Source organism: Centrocercus urophasianus, unplaced genomic scaffold, assembly GCF_019232065.1.
Source record: "Centrocercus urophasianus isolate 14NV4802_14NV808 unplaced genomic scaffold, USGS_Curo_1.0 seq_11, whole genome shotgun sequence".
Lineage (NCBI taxonomy): Eukaryota > Metazoa > Chordata > Aves > Galliformes > Phasianidae > Centrocercus > Centrocercus urophasianus.
The window spans coordinates 67,674,316-67,695,826 of record NW_024884253.1 but is presented as its reverse complement, the minus strand read 5'-3'; the positions used below and the strand labels follow the sequence as shown (position 1 = coordinate 67,695,826).

At 36.8% G+C, this 21,511-nt stretch overlaps 1 protein-coding gene across 7 annotated transcripts in view; it reads left to right on the top strand.

The window, feature by feature from the left end:
- SEMA5A (semaphorin 5A) overlaps nucleotides 1-21,511 on the top strand; it is a 315,938-nt gene that overhangs the window by 93,494 nt on the left and 200,933 nt on the right. For all 7 annotated transcript variants that reach the window (XM_042809111.1, XM_042809115.1, XM_042809110.1 and 4 more), the window contains one exon: nucleotides 3,353-3,548. In XM_042809111.1, the coding sequence (XP_042665045.1) occupies nucleotides 3,407-3,548 (142 nt within the window). In that variant the 5' untranslated portion in view covers nucleotides 3,353-3,406. The remainder of the gene's footprint in view (nucleotides 1-3,352; nucleotides 3,549-21,511) is intronic.

Below are 21,511 nucleotides of genomic sequence, written 5' to 3'. Positions count from 1 at the left end.
TTGCTCAGCTTGCATAAAACTCATCCTTTTCTTGTGAGAGACCTGGTGATAAAACTTCCATCTGGTTCCAGCTTGCTTTACTGTTCTTTTGTCTGGCTAGGGTTGCTGAAACTCTTCTGAGTTGCAAGTAAGCATCTACTTGCAGTTACCCACAATGTATTTGATTTGAATTTATTACTTTAAATGTATTAATGAATGCATTTAATTAAATGAAATTGAATTAATGGATTAGTACATTTAATTAACTTAAAAAGGTAGTAGTTGAGCTAGAAAGAAACTTAAATTTTACTGTTTATCTCTGAGATATATTATCAGAACTGCATTCACTTTCTTTGTGTCTCCTGCACAGGCTAAACTTGTCTTTGGATATTCTGTTTGAGAGAAGAGGGAGTGTTTCCTGCCTCCATCCTCACAGTATGAAAAGCATGTAGTGTGAGAAGGAGTACAGCATGGCTAGAAAAAAAGTTCTTGCCCTAAAATTCTTCTGTAACATGACTGTACAAGTATACAGCATTTACAGCCAGAGAGCCAGAGAAGGCTGAGCTTTCTATTTTCTCTTGTTTAATTTATTTCAGTTTTGTATTCACATATTTATGGGTATTTCTGGGGCTTTGTGAATTATAGGAAAGAAAATTTGTTTCTTTAATATAAAAGTACCACATTGCTAGAATTGCTGGAATAGCTGCTGCTGAACTATGAACAAGAAAAACAGCTTCTGAAAACCTGTGATGTGGTATCTGTCCCTCATTTTCCTTCCTAAATACATATACATAATCTTACAGAAACTTGAATTAGAACCACCTGGTAGTAATATACTGGTGCTATCTGTAAGTTAGTAATATCCATTAGCTATGATATAACCTGCATAAACTGGTTGAATTTGGATCCGAATGATGCATAATGCTTGAAATGTTATCCTTGCAGAAAATGAACTACCAAAGCACTGAAACAGGAGTTTTATGCCCCTTTATATGTGAGTGCACAAAATTTCTATAAGCAGGTATTGCCTGCTGTGAGCCACAAGCAATTTATAGGAACAGATTCACACTGGAATGTGGTATTGTAAGATATATGACTTCAAAAAATAGGAATCTGAATTTAACAGGCTAGAAACATCCCTCTCACTTTTTTTTTTTTTTTTTTTGTGTGTGTGTGTGTGTGAAATGTAAGCAAATTTAGCATAAAAGCTGTAATCTACTATTAAATTCACATAGCGCTCAGATGTATTATGTCTGTGATCTAATTATTTTGCTATAAATTCATGGGGATTGGATGGGTCCAGGTCTTGGCTGGAAGGATTTTTAAGGCAGTAAAATAAAGTAGTAAGAGAAGCACAGTTTATCTTATGACAGCGGTTCCAGTGTATTAGAGAGCAATGTTTACTGACCATTCTGCTTTCTGAGCACAGCTTTTAAAACACTAGGCTTATTATGAAGTATCTATTTGTTTGAAATACTTTATTTCAACCTTTAGGATATTTAGACAAATAGAAAATTTCCATCTTATTAAATAACACACTAAAAGTCAACGAGCTCATATGTTTTAGGATTCAATTTTACTGATCGTTTTTTTCCTGAATGGCTTCATTAATTTGCAGAATGGCATTTCTGCCATTATGGAGCTGTCTTGAATCTCTTGTCTTCCACTTCTCAAAGTCAATATTGCCTTAAAAAAGTGTGCTATCATCAGGCAAGCCTTTGGGACTTGGTAAAGCTGCTGGTGGCAAAAGTGTTTTGAGTCACATCATTAGATTGTTATTACTTGGAATGTTGTGGTAAAGCTGAAGGAATTGAGCGGGATTTCAGATAATACTGGCACAATTAATATATAACAACAATTGTTGTTATAAAAGTGTTGGCCATTTAAAAATATAATGGAAATTAGACTTAATTTTATTCTTGTTGTGAATTAAAACCATTATTTTGGTTATTAGAAAGGAGTCTTCAGCATTAGAATATACAGTGAGCAACCTGTTCATCATTCTCAGCAAATGGCCAGAGATTAGGCCAATGTCAGAACTAGCAACCTCTCTTCTGTAAAGCAAAAGTACCTTGTCAGAGCATTGAGGTCAACCTTGTCCTACTGTATTTGTGCTATGCTGTACACACTGTATGGATAAACAAAAAATACGTGTTTCAGGGCAGTTGTTTCTGCAGATCAGTCAGTAATTTGAAAAAACAATTTATTTTCTCCTTCCTACTTGTAAGGAATCAAATCACTCTCCATTGTGAGAAGGGAGTTGAGGGGGAGCAGACAAAGTGAACAAGAAAACAGCTGATGTTTTCTGAACCTTTTCTATTTTATGGAGTTAGAATGGTGATAGGGAAGCTTAAACATCATTCTATTCATTCCATGAAGCCCATGAAAAAGCCATTTATAAATGCAGACAGAATCAACCTGCTATTACTTCTGATCTCTTGATGTCACATGACATTTTCTTTTAAAAAATACAAGCAAAAAAATAAAATTAAAACTGACCCTCTTACAAGATTTTTGGAGCATAATAACAAGTGTGATACGTTGGACACCTTATTCTACCTAATGTTACCGTAGAACTGGGAACAGTGGTGGCTGCACAAAGCAGCCTTGGGTTTTGTTTCCTTCTCAGAGAGAAGCCTACAGGGATGCCTCAAGCGTCAGGCAAGTTGCATGTTTGAGAGGATTGAAGGCCAGTTCTACAAGAATGTGTCTTTGTGTTGTTGTGGTTGGGCAGAAATGGCATGTCTGCAACTCCGCTTTCTGAGAGCTGGTGAAAGCCTTACCAGTGCATATCTTAGTGTGTGTGTTTTTTGTTTTTGTTTTTCCCCAAGCGTGTGTTCAGTTTTCATTATCTATGAGAAGGTAGCTGAGGAAAAATGGGTTTAACAATTACTCTGAACAGGTTATTTTTAACAAGAGCTTGCTTTATGTCTTATAAAATAGTCCCAGTTATGGGATGGATTTTATTTTACAAAGTACCATTTCATTTGTTGTATCTAAGTAAAACAACAACAACAAAAAAATGCTCATTATTTTCCCGTAGCCCAAATACAAAATGAAACCTTTCCAGGAGGGTAGGGAGGTAATAAACAAGTTTTTGAATGCTTCCGTTTGATGGAGGAAATTAATATTCCTAAACTATTTAGGGATGATGGCTTTATAAAGGATTTATAGGAACAGTTGTGATTGCATGCTATCAGAGAGTCAAATCCTAAAAAGAGAGAAAATGATTTCATTAGTGATTTTGTTGCTATTTAAAAACAAAACAAAAAAATCAAAAAACAAAACAAAAAAAAAAAACAACACAAAGAATTGTTTAACTTCTCTGTTGTATTTACTCTTGTGCTTGAGTAAATTTCTCTGAATTCTCTAGGTGTTTTTCCCCCATGAGTGCGAGAAGAGTGTCTAGTTAAAAGAAGTGAATGCTATGGAGGACAACGTGACCACCATGAAAGGAAGCTGCCTTCTTGTACTACTGTTGGCAGGATTTGGAGTATTGGGAATACTGGAGCCAGATGCAGAAGATATTCACTGTCACAAAGCTGTGCACCCGGTTATTGCATACAAGGGTAAGGAGTAAGAGCAATATGTCCTTTCTTCTTTCTAGAAAAAATTATATATATATATATATATATATATATAATTATTCTCTGATTAAAATTAGCATAATTTTATATGTATATATATTATATATATATATATAATTATGCTAAGGAATGTGTAATCTTTTAATTTCTGAAAACTTCTGTTTGTAATGTACCATGTTATGAAAGAAAAGTGCATTCAGTGCTGTTTAAAAAAGATTAAAAAATAAAAATAAAAATTACCTGGACTGTATTCAAACACAGGATGAATACAACTAAGTTTGAAAAGTTTGTTTGCAGTTTGCTGCTGAATGTGTCAGTTTACAGTGGTGACTCATTTTCTTCTCTGATTAAAATAAAGCTAAGATCATAGAGTATGTAGCTCAGGTTAGAGGAGGTCACGTATGAGAAGCTGAGAAGTCCTTGACTTAGTGTAAGCACTATTCAGCAAGAGCTAAAACACTGGTCAATGTGTTATCAACTCTGTTTTTCTCCTAAATCCAAGACTTAGCAATATAGCAGTCACTATGAAGAAAATTAATTATATACCAGGACATCCTCCACCATGCACCACTGTGAAGATCCTGGTTCCATCTTCTTGTTAAGTATCTGCAGGTATTGGAAGCCACCATGAGGTCTCCCTCAAGGCCTTCTCTAAGCTAGACAAAGCCCAGTTCACACTGAATGTACTGGAAGTCATGTTCAAGTCCTTGGCCATCTTGTTGGCTCTCCAACAGGACACGCAAATTGTTTCAGTTTATCAGCACTCTGCATGTATTGTGAGGTCATAAATGGGATGCAACATTTTAGATGCTTTTACTGATTCTGTGATCTCTTTCCTTGGTTCTATCTTATTGAACAGGCTATGCTCTTGTTAATAAAGCTTGGGGTGCTGTTGGCCTTCTTTTCTAGACAGGCATGCTTCTGGCTCTTTCACGTCTACCAAGATGCTTTGGTCTTTTCAGCTACTCCCCAGCCAGGCAATTCCTTCCCAGTCTGTGTTGAGGGGTGGCTCCTTCCCAAGTGCAGGCCTCTGCCTGTGTACTAGCTGAATTTCTTGATGTTGCTCTTGGCCTTTTTCTCCAGCCCACCTTGGTCCCTTTGGATGACAGCCCTTATCAATGAATTTGGAGTTATCTGTAAACTCAATAACGTGTCACTTCTTGCCTTGCCTCCCCTTTGTTGTTGATTAAAATGCCTGCTAAACAGAGTAGGTCCCAGGATCAGTCTTTGATCAGTCAGATCTTCACTTGTTATCAGCGTCTTGGTGGAGTAAGTGTCCTTAAACACTTCTCTCCAGACCTGATCATCCAACCAGCATTTTTTTATCCACCTAATTGCCCATCTGTAGAGACAGGCTATAACATCCTATCTTGCATTGAGACAATGCTGGAAGGGTTGAGATAAATTGCATCCACTGCTCTCACCTCATTATCGAAACTAGTCGTTTTATTATAGAAGGCAATCAGGTTGGCCAGGAGTTGACATTGCTTTGCCAAATCCATGCTGACTATTCATTGTCACCATCTTCTCCATCTTTCCATGAAAGAGTATTCTGTGGAGACTGAGTGACCTTTCTCAGGAATTGAAGAAAGTCTGGCTGTCCTGTGGTTCTCATGTTTTATTCGCTGCTTCTTTCTCTCTGTTACTTTCTCTGTTTCTTTTCAGAGATGAAGAGTGGCAGGTTATCTCATTGGTCATAGATGCGGCTTGTCTTCTTTCTTTGATTTTTGTGGGCTTAGATCTTGCAAGTTATCCCTGGTTCAGGTTACATTTATAACTGATAGTTCTTCAACTCTTTTGCTAAATACGGAGGCCTGTGAGACCTTGTTGGTAAAGACTGAAACTGAAGAGGTGTCGAGTATCTCAGCCTAATCTGTGTCTGCTGGCACTAGGTCACCTGCCCAGTTCAGCGAGACTCACATTTTTCCTGTTTGATATTTGGTTGTTGTTGTAGCAGTTAGAAGCTCTTTTTGTTGACTTGACATTCTTTGCAAGTTTTAACTGCTCTTGAACTTTTATTAACTTGATTCTTACATGCCTATGCAGTGTTTCTAAATTCCTCCTTGATCACTTTGTCCCTGCTTCCACCTCTTACGTATTGTGTTTTTGCACTGGAGCTCTACTCTGAACTGCCTGTGTAGCCAAGCCATTAGTTACCTTCTGAGGTGTTGGGATGAACTGCTGAGGAATAATTGAAACAAAGTGAAGAACACTTAGAGAATGTAGTCTATAAAAACACTGGGCATTTAATAACTTTTATGATTGTCTTTTATATTTTTGAATTTAAATTATTTTACATTAATGTTATAATTTAAAACAAATTGTAAATAGTGTGTAGCTGTGAAGATGCAAGGATTGAGATGTTTTATATTACCTATTGCATTCTTTGCTTCACTAAGAGAAAACGTTTTTTTTTTGTTTTGATGAATTAGGATTTATTGAAATTTAATTGACAAGAAGATTTGTTTCCACTCTTTATATAATGTTCTGCACTGAAAGTCTTTTTTGTTGTTCTAGTGTTTTAATGGTATAAGAGTAATGATGTCAGCTTTTCTTTTCTCCAATATGTTGAGGAGTGAACTAAATTTGTCATATTCTTTTAAACTGGAATTGCAAATTATCTGTCTAATGTGAATGGGGGATGTTTATCTCTCATTGATGGACTAAGTAGTCTGATTTAGTTTGAAATGCAGGTTTTCTTAGTGTTCAAATAGTGTGTGTAATTTAGATTTAAAAATTAAATGATAATTTTGTATTTTATCATAACATACATACACAAAGTTGTAAATTAAAGAAGCACAATTAAAATTCTGGCACTTTACTTAATTTAACAAACTAAATGATTGTTTCATTTACATGTTTTTTATATACAACTATGAAGGCAAATAATTTAATTTGTTACCAGTACCACATGCTAAAGGTTGATTAAAAACGCATTGATCTGAGCCTGATTTTATCCATAAATTTCAGCCCACATATAGGAGAGCAGCTTGAATTTAGGTTTATCCTGCCTTTTAGACTACTACAGTATATACTTGATTTCTAGTGAATTCTTTCAGTTTTTAGTTATCTGTTCTAAGGTTTATTGGAGACAGAGGTGTGCTTTGTTCTCTTGTTTCAGTTGCATCTTACAAAGTAGCCATCATTAATGTACTGAACAGTTCTGTCTTGCTGTAAATAGATGTGGAGAATGCTGCTATGTAGGAACATTTATTTTCAGATTGCTCGTATGAGATTTGGTAATATTTTTCCATGCTAGACTACTGACCTTTGTTGTAAAAAAATAAAAAAATAAAATAAAATAAAAAAATATATATATACACACATACATATCATTAATCAGTACATATCTGTGATGCATCTAAACTTTGAACTCATGACAAAAATTTCCTTCACTTAAAATATTCTGATAAGCTGTAGCTCATACTTAGCAAAATAATCTGAAGGGAGTAATCAGTAAATCTTTGAAATTATATGTAGAAATGTATGTGCAATGTGTTATTCAGTATATAATAACTGGGTAACATTACTAGTGCAGGCACGCAGCAGTTGACTAGTAATTACAGGGCTGCTAGTTAAGCAAAACAGATGAGAAACCAAGAGAAAATATGAGTAAGAGAGGTTTGTCTTTGAAAATGTACGTAAGGAATGAAATACGTGGAGTATCAAGTTATGATGAAGGTGTATGTATGAGAGAACTATGTCATGAATGAATCCTGCAGGATCAAAGATGGGAACTTAGGGAGCAATGTATCTCCTGCTGTAAGTGAAGATTAGAAGCACGACTACCTGAGGAACATGAGTATCCATCTATAAGTCTATGGGCCCCATAACAGACATCCCAGAATCCTGAGGGAATTGGCTGATGTATACTAACCAAGACTCTCTCAATAATGTTCAAAAAGTCGTGGTGGTCAGGTGTCCCTGATGACTGGAAAAAAGGCAAGGAACTACTGACCTGTCAGCCTCACCTCAGTACCAGGGAAGATCGTGGAACAGATCCTCCTGGAAGTTATGCTAGGGCACGTGGAAGAGAAGGAGGTGATATGGGATAACAAGCATGTCTTCACCAAGGACAGATCCTGCTTGATGAATTTTGTCACTTCTTATGATGGTATAACTGTGTCACTAGACAAGGGAAGAGCCACTGATATCATCTATCTGAACTTCAGTGAGGCCTTTGACACACTGCCCCATAACATTCTACAAATTTGAGAAGCATGATAGGTGGAGTATGAACTATTAAATAAAACTAATGGAGTGAGAACCTACTGTAGTGTGTATGGATGAGCAACTGCAAAAAAAAAAAAACAATAGAAAGAAAAGGTAGTCCCAGGGAGTTGTCATGGTAAAATATAGATAGGGACTACATCTCTTGCAAGAGCCTGCTTTCTTTTTCTACTGCCCATCAAAAAACACTTAGGTGATGATCCTGTCAAGCTACCTTTTCTGTAGAGGCATGTGCAACTTCTATAATTATTTAGCTGAGAAAATCATTTTTAGCTGAAAGCCTGTGATGTATCATCTCATATTAACTGGCAAGAATTATGCACACCAGTTGAGAACCTTTACTCAAGTAATGTGCCAGGCAGAGGAAAGGGAAGACAACTTGCATATGCACATGCAAATGACTTTTGACATGACCCCAAACACTCTTCCATTGTATTTGTCTCATAAATTATAGTAGTAAACATAGTGTAATTTATTTATCTGCATAATTAATGTTGTGAATGCATAGGGCTTTCCTAGAGTTGAATAAAACAATTTGTGTTTCACTTGGAAGCTGGAAGTTCCTTTTCTTATTTCTTAAAGTTAGTTGCGGTTTTTATAGGGATCAGATAAAAGCAGGTCTGTAAATAAAAATTGGGATGGACTGACAGAATCATCTTAGTAGTTTGCAGTTCAGTGTGTTATGCACCCTTGAGAGTACCTGTAATAACGCATAGTCCTTTTAAATCTCTTTTTCTCCAAGGAGTCTGCCTCCAGATGTGCAAATGTGCACTAATCTGTTGTAATTTGTTTTTTTAACTTGATTCTGCTTGCTCATGTTACATGTATGCGCTGAAGATTCATCACGTATGTTAGCACAAACTTTGGAAATAAATTAGAGGTGAGAAGCTGTAAATCCTGTAGTGCATCTTGTAGGTTTGAAGGCAAGGAAACAAAATGCAGGTTGTACAACGGACATAGAGATCCAGTGCTCAAGATTATTTATCTGTGTATATGTTTATAGTGTGTGTAAATACGTATGTTTATGTTTGAAATAACTTGAAGTGTTTAATCAGAAAAAAGCATAAAATAAGCTAATCTTTAAAGATAGAGCTGTACAGTTGTAATTCTTATTAATTTTTATCTGGACATGCTTTTATGTGCACACAGTTATGAAACATTAATTTTTATAAAGTATACTTGATTTTATTGATAGCCAACATTTTCTTACTGTTTCTTTTCCTCTCAGTATAGTAAATGAATGTGTTTAACCTGAATAGTTAGAGAAGGCTATGAAACAAGACTTCCTGTAGGTAAGGACGGTGAGAAGTAAACTGTTTGCAAATAATATTTAGAAAAATAAAATGCCTGTGAAGATTGATGTCTTTGTCAAAATTGAGCTGTTCTTATTCAGAAAACAAAGCAAACCAGTTGAGAAGATTAAAGCTTGTCTAAATATTTCCATAGTTTTCAAAGCACTTAGCCACACATTCTAGAGAAGCTGTGTTAGATGAAGGTAATTTACTGCAGATATGTTTTTTTTTTAAGTACAAAAGTAGTTGCAGTGGCATTTCCCCTTGCCAATATATTTGTGGAACTTGAAAACTGTCTGACCTGCCCAATCTTGCACAGTCCACTGGAGGCTTGTGCTGTTGGTAGAGTCCTCTAGATAGACCTAAAGGGACCTACCCGAGAGCTTGCCTGCTCCTCTCAGGTAGCCATCCTTTTGTTTTGTTTCAGGCAAACTTAGCTGTGTTATCTCATGCAATTTAAATGAGTGGAATGATTTAGCACAGTGTATTTTGTGCAAACCATGCAAAACCCTTGACTGAAGACTTCTCTATTGCTAGATCAAGGGATGCAGTGACCTGTTCCATTGTGGCTTGTCTTGGAGGAATATTCAGGCTTACAGCTTCACGCTGCCATCTCTTTTTTTAATACTCTCTCATGCATATATATGTAGAGTGGCACTGGCATGAAATGCTGGCTAGCTGATGGATTCGTGACATATTTTAGCAATTTTAGAATATAGATCTCATTTATATTTATTAGGAGAAGTATAAGCAGGAGAAAACTGACCCAATACTGGTTTCAGGTTTGAGGTTATAAACATCTACTGCCCTGTCATTCACTTGCATAAAGTCTAGTTTCTTAGGTTCTTTTTTTATAGGCATCAATTTACAGTTGTGAATTTGAACTTAATTGATGCTCAGAGTATAACTGAGATCATCTGCTCTAAGGCAAGTTTCATTTTGTTATTCTTCTATAAGTAATAAAAATTTAAGATTGTGCTGTCTCAGCAAAACAAAACAAAACAAAACAATTGACAATTTTAGAAGCTGTGTTTAGTGATATTTTGAATACATGGTGGGCTGTAAAGAACTTATCTGTTAAATAAACTTGCTTAAAAATAACATGTCTCAGTCCTTAAAAGAAATGAAAGTAAACCCTTCATTTCTACTTGAGGTTAACCAGAAAAGAAAACTAGCACAGTTATTTTCTGATTTCTTGGTTCGGGAATCCTAAGAAATATATTTTCTTAACCTTATTGTCTAACCACCACAGAATTCCCTCAGTTGGTATTTGTCTAAGTAATATAGATTCAGTACATCTTTGCTTGTTTTGTCATGTGGTTTCTGTATGGAGCACATATGCTTAACATGCGCCAAGAGGAAATAACTTGCGGGCTGAATAAAAAAAGTACATGCTGTATGAACTTGTTTTTGTTTGTACTCTCATCTCTTTCCCCTAATCTTTTTGCAAGCTACTGTTTAAACTAATAATATCTACTTAAGCTGCTTGGTTTTTATTGCTCTTTTCTTCTTTTTCTACTGCTATTCAAAAATAATCTTTAAAGACCTCCTGCCAGATTCAGCAATGGGATTGAGGTGTGTTGCTTTCCATCCTTTATCTCCCTTTAGGTTTTTCTTTATTTAAAGAACACTTATCAGTGAAGAGAAGTTAATGGCTAGCTAATATTACAACTTTGGTTTGTCCAGATGACAGGGCTATGAGATTGCTTGTGCTATCCTCTCAATAACCAGCCACTTTCAAGAAAGAAAATAATACCTTCTCCATATTTTTTTTTTTCCTTAACAAAATCAAGTCTGCTTTTATTTTTGTACAGGAGACTAAGCACCCACTAGGGAATGGCAACTTTCAACTGATTACAGTTAATTAAAAAAAATGATAGAATTCAAGATTGAAAGGTACTGTCCCTTTACTCTTTGTCTCAATCAGCCTGCATCTTCGTTATCCAATTCCATAAGGAAACAGAGTATGATAGGGAAGCTCTTGAAGGAAAGAATAATTAGATACTAGATAACTTATTTTTCTTTGTAGAAGTGATCATTTTTTAAAGCAAGTGTCAAATTTCAATTCCTTTGGTTCTTGTAAGCATTCAAGTCAAGTGCTGGGCCATCTTAGAATGTTAATAACTTCAGCAATGAATGAAATGGCTAATCAGCTGTACAAACATGTCCTTCTAGCCTTTGCATAGCTTTTCCATGACTGATTTTCTCTAAGTGTGGTTGTTTAGAGCATGTGAAATTTCCTGGCTGTAAGCAAAGCAGCAGAATGAGAAGCTCCTGCCACTACTGATAAAGAGCTTACAAATAGAATTAATCTGTTTTCTGTTGTGGTGTTTGTGTTGTTTTTGTTTGTTTTTTGTTTTTTTTTTTTTTTCAAATGATACAAATTTTTAGTGGATGTGGGCATTTTTACAGAAAGACTGTAGAAGATAGATTCCAAACTGAGCTGTATTTAAGAAACAGGTGGACAATCAAGAAATAAAGATGCTGAGTAGCTAAAGTTGTATAATCTTTCACAAGCTTTGGTGTGTTTAAAGAGAAATTGAAAAACAATATTGTTCTGATTAATTTTTTTTTCCACTACATAATATTTAATTTTTTTCAAAAAACGTTACAGGAATATTCTATCTCTTTAATTAATGCTGTCAGCGTGAAGATTCTGTTGATCATTCTATTGATTCAACTGATTGAGAAAGGCCTTAACAAAAGCGTACCCGTTCTTTCTAAATCAACTAGCACAGAGTAAACTAGGCTTTGCCAAAGGATTAAGTTCTCAGTGCATAATGTACACTTTGATTCAGGTGAATTTTGTTCCCATTCTTCTTCAGGGTCTTCAGTGCTTTGTGCAGAGCTACTAGGGTTTACTGAAGGAGAGCATGTGTGTGGCTGGTTAGCATCACACAGGTGAGGAGCTGAAAATCAGCCCTTTTTAGCTGGTCTTTGTGTGGCCCATTCATGTCTACCTTTTCATTGTCCATACATATTTTTATTTGTTTTTGTTTTTTTTTCTTTGGAGGAGAAGGAGGAAAAAAAAAAAAAGAAAAAGAATTACAAAACTCTTAAACATTTAGCAGTCAGTATTTTAAGGTGATTTTTTTTTTTCCACATGCTTTCTTTCCTGCCTCACTTCTGTGGCACCTTTCAGTTGCTATTGACAGGACTGGAGGATGCTGAACAGCTGATTTTATTTGCATGGCTGAGCATGGTAGATATTCATTTGTAACATGGCAGTTTATCATATTCGGGTGATACAGTACTCTGACCTGTCATAAGCTTATCATTCTACTAATAGTACTCCAAGTTTTGTTATCAAAGATTTGCAGATGTTGGAAGGGATCTCAAGAGATCAAGTTCAACCCCACTGACAAAGCAGGTACCCTACAATAGATTGCACAGGTAGGAGTCTGGATGGGTCTTGAGTATGTCCATAGAAGAATTCACATCCTCCCTGGGTGACCTGTTCCAGTGCTCCATCACCATTACTATAAAATTCTTCTGCATGTTTGTATGGAATTTCTTATATTCAAGTTTTAGGCCATTATTCATTGTCCTTTTGCTATGTAGCACTGAGAAAAGCCTGGCCTCATCCATTTGCCTCCCACTTCCCTTTAGGTATTTATAAACATTTATCAGTTCCTCTCTTATTCTTTTCCCCAGGCTAAACAGAGCCGGGTTACTCAGTCTCTCCTCATAAGGAAGATGTCCCAGTCCATTTATCATCTTTGTGGCCCTACAGTGGACTCCTCCTGGGGAGTCCCTGTCTTTTTTAAACTGGAGAGTGGACACAGTTTTTCAAATGTGGTCTCATCAGGGCAGACTGGAGGGGGGGAAGAGGGGGAACTTTCTTTTGAATGCACCCCAGGATACTTTGGGCCTTCTTGGCCACAAGGGCACACTGCTGGCTTATGGCTAACCTGTTGTACAGCAGGACACCCAGATCCTTCTCTGCAGAGCTCATCTCCAGCAGGTCAGCCCCTCACCTGCACTGATGCGTGTGATTATTTCTCCCCAGATGCTAGAATTGCTCTTGTTAAACCACAACCACATCAGGTTCCTCTCTGCCCAATGCTCCCATCTGTCCAGATCTTGTTGAATGGTAGCACTGCCTTGTAGTGTGTCCAGTGTTATGACTTTCTACACTAAGAAAATGTTCTTTACAATTTCTGAGGATTAGGAGATGATTGTACTGTTAGATCTTACAGTACGATGACTGAAATAATAATGTCAAGTACCTGCAATCTGACAGAGTTCTTTAGCAGAAAATTTGTGGAGGTGGTTTTTTTTGTTTGTTTGTTTGTTTTTCGCTTGCTAGCAACTCTTGTTTGTTTGTTTGAGGTCTTTTTTTTTTAATTTTATTTTATTTCCTTATTGTTGTTTTGGAGCAGCTGGGGTGTGTGCTCCAATTTGAAGTCCCAAGTCCAAGTTCATACTGAGATTAGCATCAGACTTTGTCTCCTTTGCTCTCTGTGTTACCATATATCCTTTTTTTCCCTTTTTTTCCCCCTGCATAAAATATCTTCAGGCCTGAAAATACTTTAAGAGGTGTTGTCTAGGGCAGAATTGATAGAATCAAGGAATTGTGTTAAGCTAAAGCATTGCAATAAAAAAAAAAAAAAAGTTTAGCATTGTAATATGCCACCTTAGGTGTCATTGCAGGACATTCATTTTGAGAAATAGTCTTGCTAATTGAAACAGGTGTTGCCCAGAAAAGTAACATGGTACTGTTTTAACTATCTACAGGCAACTGGCCTACGCTTATCTTCATTACAGTAAATAAATAAAACTTGTGCAGGTTTCTATGTGAAACTCCTCATTAAGACCAGATACTCATTTCCTATAATTGTACAACATTGTTTCCTTCAAGGTAAATTCTATGGCTGGGTGCCAAAGCCATATTTTAATTGTTAAATGTGAGAAGTTAAGCCCCTCTACAGGGAGGGGAAGGCAGGCAGGGACAGCAGTGGGTGCTGGAGCTGGTAACTGGAAGGGGGAGCTGTGCTTACTGAGGAGAACGTGGGCTACTCTCTGCTTGGAGTGCTGACTAGCAGAACTGCCCCAGTAAGGAACAAATCTCTCATTGGTGTGGGGAAGGTCTGATGCAACTAGTATTATTTCCACATGTGAAAACAGCTGAGATGGGTGGCATTGTTTTCACAGCTCAGAAAAACTCCATGTTTTGATAATGCACTCATCTGCATCTGAGCTGCTGAATGATTCCCTACTCTGAAGTGTGGGTTAGCATACGTGCAAGGTGGTTTACATTGCAGAGTGGGAAAAAGTTTCCTTTGCTTCAACCTCCTTCACTGAAGTTTTTTTTTCTCTCTCTTGGGAATTCTACAGAGGTTTCTCACACCCTTCTCATTTTTGTTTATTTACTTAATTATTTTTCATATCTTTTGGTTTGATTAGCTTTCTGAAACTTCTCCTGGTTTTCTGCTCTTGAATTATACGTCTCAGATTTAGGCCATTTCTCATTTTTGTGCCTTAGATTAAGCCATAATGTTAAGACTTGAAAATACCACTGCTGTGTACAGAGATTCCTTATGCCTTTTTTTCCCAGGCTTTCTTGAACTAACAGCTGATGTGAACAGGATATACAAGTAGAAGGAATGTGCATCTGGTGCAGGATAATAATGCTTATGTTTTGCTGAGGTTGTCTCTCTATTTGACACCTCCTGCATTTGTTTTCTTTTTTCCCCAGTGTGTTCTCCTTCTCTATGCCTTCTACCTAAGTCTTCTATAAATTAATTTCCATGCTGTCCCCCATGCTTCCCTCTTTCTCTTCTTATATATGAACTTAATCTTACTGTATTCTAACTACGGTAGTGTTGGCCTAGAAAATGTCCTGAAAACTTTCTGAAACTCTGTATCTTTGTGCTAGCACCTTTAATTAATACTGTATTATTATTCTGTGCTGCATAGTTTCTTGGTACTCTGAACATTACCCACTTCTACTCAAATCCACCTCTCATTTGATGACAGACTTCTGGTCACCTTTAGTCTTAACAATCACTGCTTTTTTAAATGCAGTTTGTACACAATTTATTTTCCTGGCCTGAGTGTGTGTATTTACACGTGACGTTCTTGGGTTGAAGTTTTACAACCAGTAAACCATTCCAATACTTGTAGTCTGCTAGAGTAAACTGGCTTTAATAGCCTCCAGTGATCCCTCAGATCTCTTTACTACCTGTTTAAACTCTTCTCGAATAATATGCTAAGCAATTTACTGTAATACACAAGAATCGTCCTAGCTGTGAACTGCCATAGAGATAGCTCCTCAGTTGCCCTTACAAACATGACGGCTAACAGTGATCTTGTGGTTCTGCAGGTGCCTCTCTGTGGAAGTTCTTTTTGTTGCATTTGTTTTCTCTAATGCTGCCCTTGAGCTACTGTTTGTTGTGTGTCCAGATATAATACTATTCAAAAAGGGGGGTGGTTTCTAAATCTGCTGACAGCATCATAAAATCAAAAATTTGTAACGATTACTGTGAGGACAGCAGTGTCCTAAAAGCTGAGATGGCAGAGACAGAGACTGCTATCCCTGCTGTGTTTCTATGTCAGTGGCCTGAAGCTTATATCGAGGTGGTGTTATTCAGAGTGATACTTTGGAGTATTTCACTGCAAAATAGTGAGAACAGATGAGTGCAGTGACAAAATGGAAAAAGAACGACAGCGGAATGCAATGTTCAAGTAGACAAATGTGAGTTGGTGTTGTATTCCAACACATCATGGAGAAAAACCCAGAACTAAGCTCCCAGACCCTTTAGTTTTGACTCTACCCATATCCTTTTTTCATAACTTTTGTTTTTTAATGGTAGTCTGCGTTGTGATATTTCTATGGCTCCTAGTTTGGGCCGTTAGTGAAGATCAGCAGGCTTTTTGCTTTAAAGTGGACTAGGATTTGGAAATCCATATTTCAACTTCAGGTTTAAGCAACAGTCTGTAAGTCACTTAACATTTGTTCAAAATACAGCGCTGAAGATTGGGCAACTGAAAGTTTTTTAGACACAGTTCTTAGCACTTCAAACAGATGTGAAACTTACCTAGTTATTATTTCTAACTACAGTGCTATCCTAAGATGACTTATACTGTGTAATTTAAAAACGTTATAACATCAGATGCTCTATGTGTAAGTCAAGGTTTTTTTTCCTTATAAATGAGGAGAGTGTGGTTAATGAGAGTTCTTCCTGCTAGCTAGTGAACACTTTTGCTAAGTAGGTTTTATTGTTGTTTTTCCCCTTCTGGTTTTCTTGTTTCTGTGTACAAGAGAGAGGGGGGGGGGGGAAAAAAAAAAGGGGAAAACAAACAAAAACTTAACAACAAAAAGCTCTAATTGGATATCATGGCTGATGCCTTGTCACTATTTAATTTCTACAGATCTCTAAAGTGATCTGAAGTGTGTAAAAACTGTGCTTGTGGCACTGAAACTGCTTTCATCTAGGTGGGAGTTAAGTCTTTTTTTCCCTTATAACTTGTGTTTGTATGCAACGTGCGTGTGTTTGAACAATGAAACATAAACAATTCAAAATCCTTGTTCAGAAAAATAAGAAATAAGTAGTCATTGTAGCAGATGTTACTGTCTCTTCCCTGGGGGCACAGACAGTCAGAACCCAAATTCCCTTTAATTATCCCAGTAATAGACATCTGCACGCACATAAGAATGCAGAAGTATGTATTTCTAGCTGGAGGAGGTTTGTCCATGCAAAGAAAACAGGAATGCAGGCTAGATTGTAGACCTTAGAATCATAGAACCACCAAAGTTGGAAAAGACCTTCAAAGTCATTCGGTCCAAACATCCACCACCAGTATTTCCCCACTAAACCACATCCCTTAGTGCAACATCTAAACGTTTCTTGAACAGAAGCACCTTGGGACTTTGGAGGTTAGAAGTGTGGGCTGTGAAAGCAGGTCAGGGAACCAGGGCAGGGCATTTGCTGTGGCTGTATCTCCCTTGCCCTGTGAGCCAGCAGCTGAGGTCATGACTTAGGGAATAACAAGAACAGTAGTAGAAGAAATGGGGAGCTGGGTAGAAAGTAAGTGTAAGAAAGAAGTTCTGGTTCACTGTTCTATAACATATGGCTTATTTTAAGTGTAGAAACAGATACTTCAATATACTTTTTTTTTTTTTTTAATCCCAATTTAATAATGAATGAACTACTTATAGCCCTGCTGTGTTATGTCCAAAATTGTTATGAAGCTGATAATAGTTGTTCAAAAACTGGGGGCCCAGTGAGCAGCTGGTGAACTTACAGGATAACATCAAGAGCATTTCTAGCCTTAGGATCTATCTTATTACATATATTTTAAAGTGCAGAGGAGCTGGCAGAGCTTCTAGGTGAGGCTTCAGGACCATGATATGTTGTGTTTGTTGGATGATAGAAGAAAGGTAGCTGCTTTGCTCATGATCTAAAGAGATCTCCAGAATGGTGGGTTGTGAAAAGAAGCCATAGTTTTGAAGTTGGCTTTCTTTTTTTTTCCCCTATAAGCAAATTTGAGCTCTGAACTATAGATGGAGGTCTGACATGTTTTCACAAGGGGAACAAAATGTAGCATAGTAAGACTTAAAAGAGAAATATCTGTAGTTTGTGGTTGCTGATTTAATCTTGATGTGCAAAATAGCAACTCCGTCTTTTCTTTTATAAAGACTTGTATTGCATTAGCTAAACTTGCTTATGCAATTGTTTTTATTTCATCCATTGGTGTGCAGAAATCATATTTTCTTATTTCATAAATGTACTCTTTTTGATGGGGGTCTACATGGAGTGACTTTCTCATTGAAAACAGTACTAAGTATGTATAGTAGGCCTGTCTGTCCTAAGCCATTCACTTTACAGAGGATCTGGTGCCTGGTGATACCACCTTTTTTTTTTTTTTTTTTTTTTTTCTTTTCTCTGCCTATGCTGCATTTAGTGTGCTTTTGGTGTATTCCATTTAGGCTAGTAGAGCTGCCTGGTAGCAAACACTATATGGTCTGTTACATTCATCACCTTCCTTAAATTTGACATCTGGATATTTGGACCATATACACAAGGATATGGCAAACATGTTCAAATCTAAGTAACAGGTGGATCAGGAATTTCACTGGGACATGAGGATGGGCTTGACTTTTGGATATTTTTCAGGACAAAAAAAGATCTTTTTATGTGTTCTTTCTGTAAGTTTAAATGATAAATAGTTTTCTTTTTTTTTTTTTTTCTATTTAGCTAATATTTGTAATGCAGTAGTTTCTCCTACTAGCATGCTAAAGATCTAAGAAAAGGAACAAGAGCCACCTTCCTTGAATGTAATTCTTCATTGTGGGTGGACTACATATGTGCTTGCTATCTAAAAGTCAGGTTACTTATGCGGAAGTAGCAAGGAAGTGCGCAACTTCAACTCTGGTACTACAATACAATGTTTTTAAGTACTGTCTTTAAACTCTGCTACTGTAAGATGCATTAATAATTAATTTGACTATGAAATGCAATGAAATGCATGGTAAAGGATAGCACTGTAAATCCTGTAGAAAGGGCTAATGATTGTCCAGAGCTTTGACCTGAATCTGTATCTATATTGAGTGCTTATGGCTTTGCGTCCTATGGGGAGTCTGCATGTGCAGTCCAGGAGGCAGGACTCTACATCATCTCCCTGCAGGTTCTTCCCGAATCATGGCTCCATTTTCTGTAGAAGCATGGGCAAGACATGGTTGTTTTACTGATACAGTTCTGCAAGACAACTTACCTTAGCAGTCAGGATCTAAAGCTAAGGATGCCAACATACCATTACATATAGAAAACATATGTCTAGAATTAAAGGTTTTGGAAAAGCAGTCTATAACAGGCAGGTGTTCTCTGCTTTGCAGTACACTGCTATGTTTAAAGCATTCAGCTTCTACCATTCATTCTTCCAGCTTACAGAAGTATGGCAAGTAACAGGGCAGATATTTGTGCTCAGAATTGGAGACATATAATAATTATATTATTATATATATTATAATTATTAAGTGTATAATTAATGTATTGCTTATTACTTCTAACTCCTAGAACAAGTCTTTGCTTTGTAATAGAAATAGGAAAATATTTACTGTGCTTACTACAGTTGTAAGATGAGCAGGGGCTAGCTTTAATGATGTTTTCATTGTGACTATATCCAGCACTAAGAAAACCCATCAGAGAAACCTCATACTGACCTGTTTTGCAACAGTGCTAGATTAGTATAGGTCAAAGAAGAATTTGCTCTAAAATAAGTAAAAATATGTGAAGAGTGACTAAATGTTATGAAGTAATGTATATGATGTACAAATATGTGAAGGATAGCTTTAAAGTCATGTAAAGAATTCCTTGTATTTGTATGGGTTTAAACAGAATTTAAGTATTCACTATGTATAGTTGGAACACTGTGCAACCCAAGTGGAATGAATTAGCTGTTGTGGAGCTTTGGGTCTCCATAGCTTGAGGAGGATACACAGCCATTTTCTCAGGTCTTGCCTGGCTTCCTCTTCACTTCATTGACCTGCAGGGAAGCCATGGTGCCTGATGGAGAGAAGTCTGTACGTAGCTTTGTTTTCAGAAGCTCATCTGAGGAAACAAACATTTGTTTATGATATGTGTGTAAACATAGGAACTTTCTTCTAGATAATTACAGATTTTTTTAAAAAACCTTAAAGCTTAAAAGTTATTTAAATCTGGAAGTCATTGTAGTGAGTGCTGAGTAACACGTACCTTGAATAAACCCTAGGAAAGTAAGTTGTGTTGTTGACACACTAAAGCCCCTTTTGGATCAGTAGGTATGAAGTATGAGTGGGTTTGGACGGAGTACAGCCATTCTTTGCCTGAAATGTCTTGTTCTTTTGGCACCTGTGGAATAGTATTTGCACTTATTTCCATTATTCACTTGAGTTGTGGTACTTTCATGTGCAATGAGCTGATGACTTACCAGAAAGATAAGAGTGTGTTTAGTTCATTACTGTTGAGGATGATATGATGGAAGAGCTTAAAAAGAGCGATGATTGGAAATGTAAGAAAAAATGTGTAAACAGCAGTGAGTTACAAAATATGCAACAGGTTTCAGCATGCCATTTTTCTTCTCTATTTTTTTTTTTTACCCTAGCACAGAGAAATGCTTATTTTCTTGAAGTTGTTTTGAATGAATTCATTATTCATTGAAGTAGATAATAAAGGGAAGCTTAAAATGAGGGCATAACAATCACGCTGAAATTGATACCGATGCTGCACAGGGATTACTGAAGAATTTCTTGTTTTCTCAGCCTTTGTCCTAAAATAGTTAGCGTTGATGGATTCTGGAAATGGCACAGCAGAAAGTTTCCCAGTGTGCCTTGTTGGTCCCTAAAGAGTACAGTGCCACAGAGAAACCCCAAGCCAGAGCATGTTGTGGAATGAGCAGGTAGATGGCCTCTTGCAATCTCTGGTAACTCTGCTGGTGGATCACACTGGGGTGAAGGGAAGCTGGCAGCAGGACAGCATGGGATATCATGGAGGAGCTTCTGACATGTCCCACTGACTTTCAGGAGAATAGAGATTTGGTACAAATAGATATAACGGGGAGGTGAAATCTAAGATAGGCTAAAATCAGTATGCAATCTCAGGAAGATGAGGATTAATGTACCATACTTAGATTAGATATGTTTAATTAGAAAACAACTTCAGCTACTTCAGTAGCAGATTTTAATTTTCTTATGATAAGATTAGTGATTTTGTACTACTGATGCCACCCAGAGACCTCTATTAATATTGCAAATCTCATTTTCACAGTAGTTCAGTTATTATTTTGCTAACAGAATATCTTCAAAAAGTCATTCTGCACAGATGTTTAATTTTGTGCTTCTTATTTACCCAAAAGGGCACCATGGTTTGAAGAGGCATATGTGTACATCATGAACACTATTAATTTTTCTTAATATCTGTGTTAATTTTCTAGTGAGACTGGAGGTCTCATCTTTCAATTTCACTATTTTCCATTAAAGATCACTTCTGAATTCATTTCTAAATATACTGTTCCTCCCTTATTTGTCATTTTTCAAATTATTTTTTAGTTGCCGTAACTCAATTTTGGTGGGCTGAACAGTGAAACTTAGGTTAGAGAAAACTTGACCATTTCATTTACAAAGAACTGCAGAGCTCAGCAGCCTGTGGCTAGTTCACAGCAATGTACACCAGACAAGCCAGGGCCTGTTGAACAGACACTAATATTAAAGTAAAAATGAGGCACATTTCTTTACTTCCATTATTTGTATGATTATCTAACACCCTCCTGCCTAGCTTTGATTGTTAACCTCCTGTTAGAAGACTCCCTTGACTGTTCTACGAGTGGAGGGAACTACAGTGCATTTTTTGTTCCATGTGTTTATGAACCATGGCACACTTTGCTTCCTATTAAATCTAAGCTACTAAAGAAAGAACCAAACCCTGAAAGATCCAGGGAAACCCA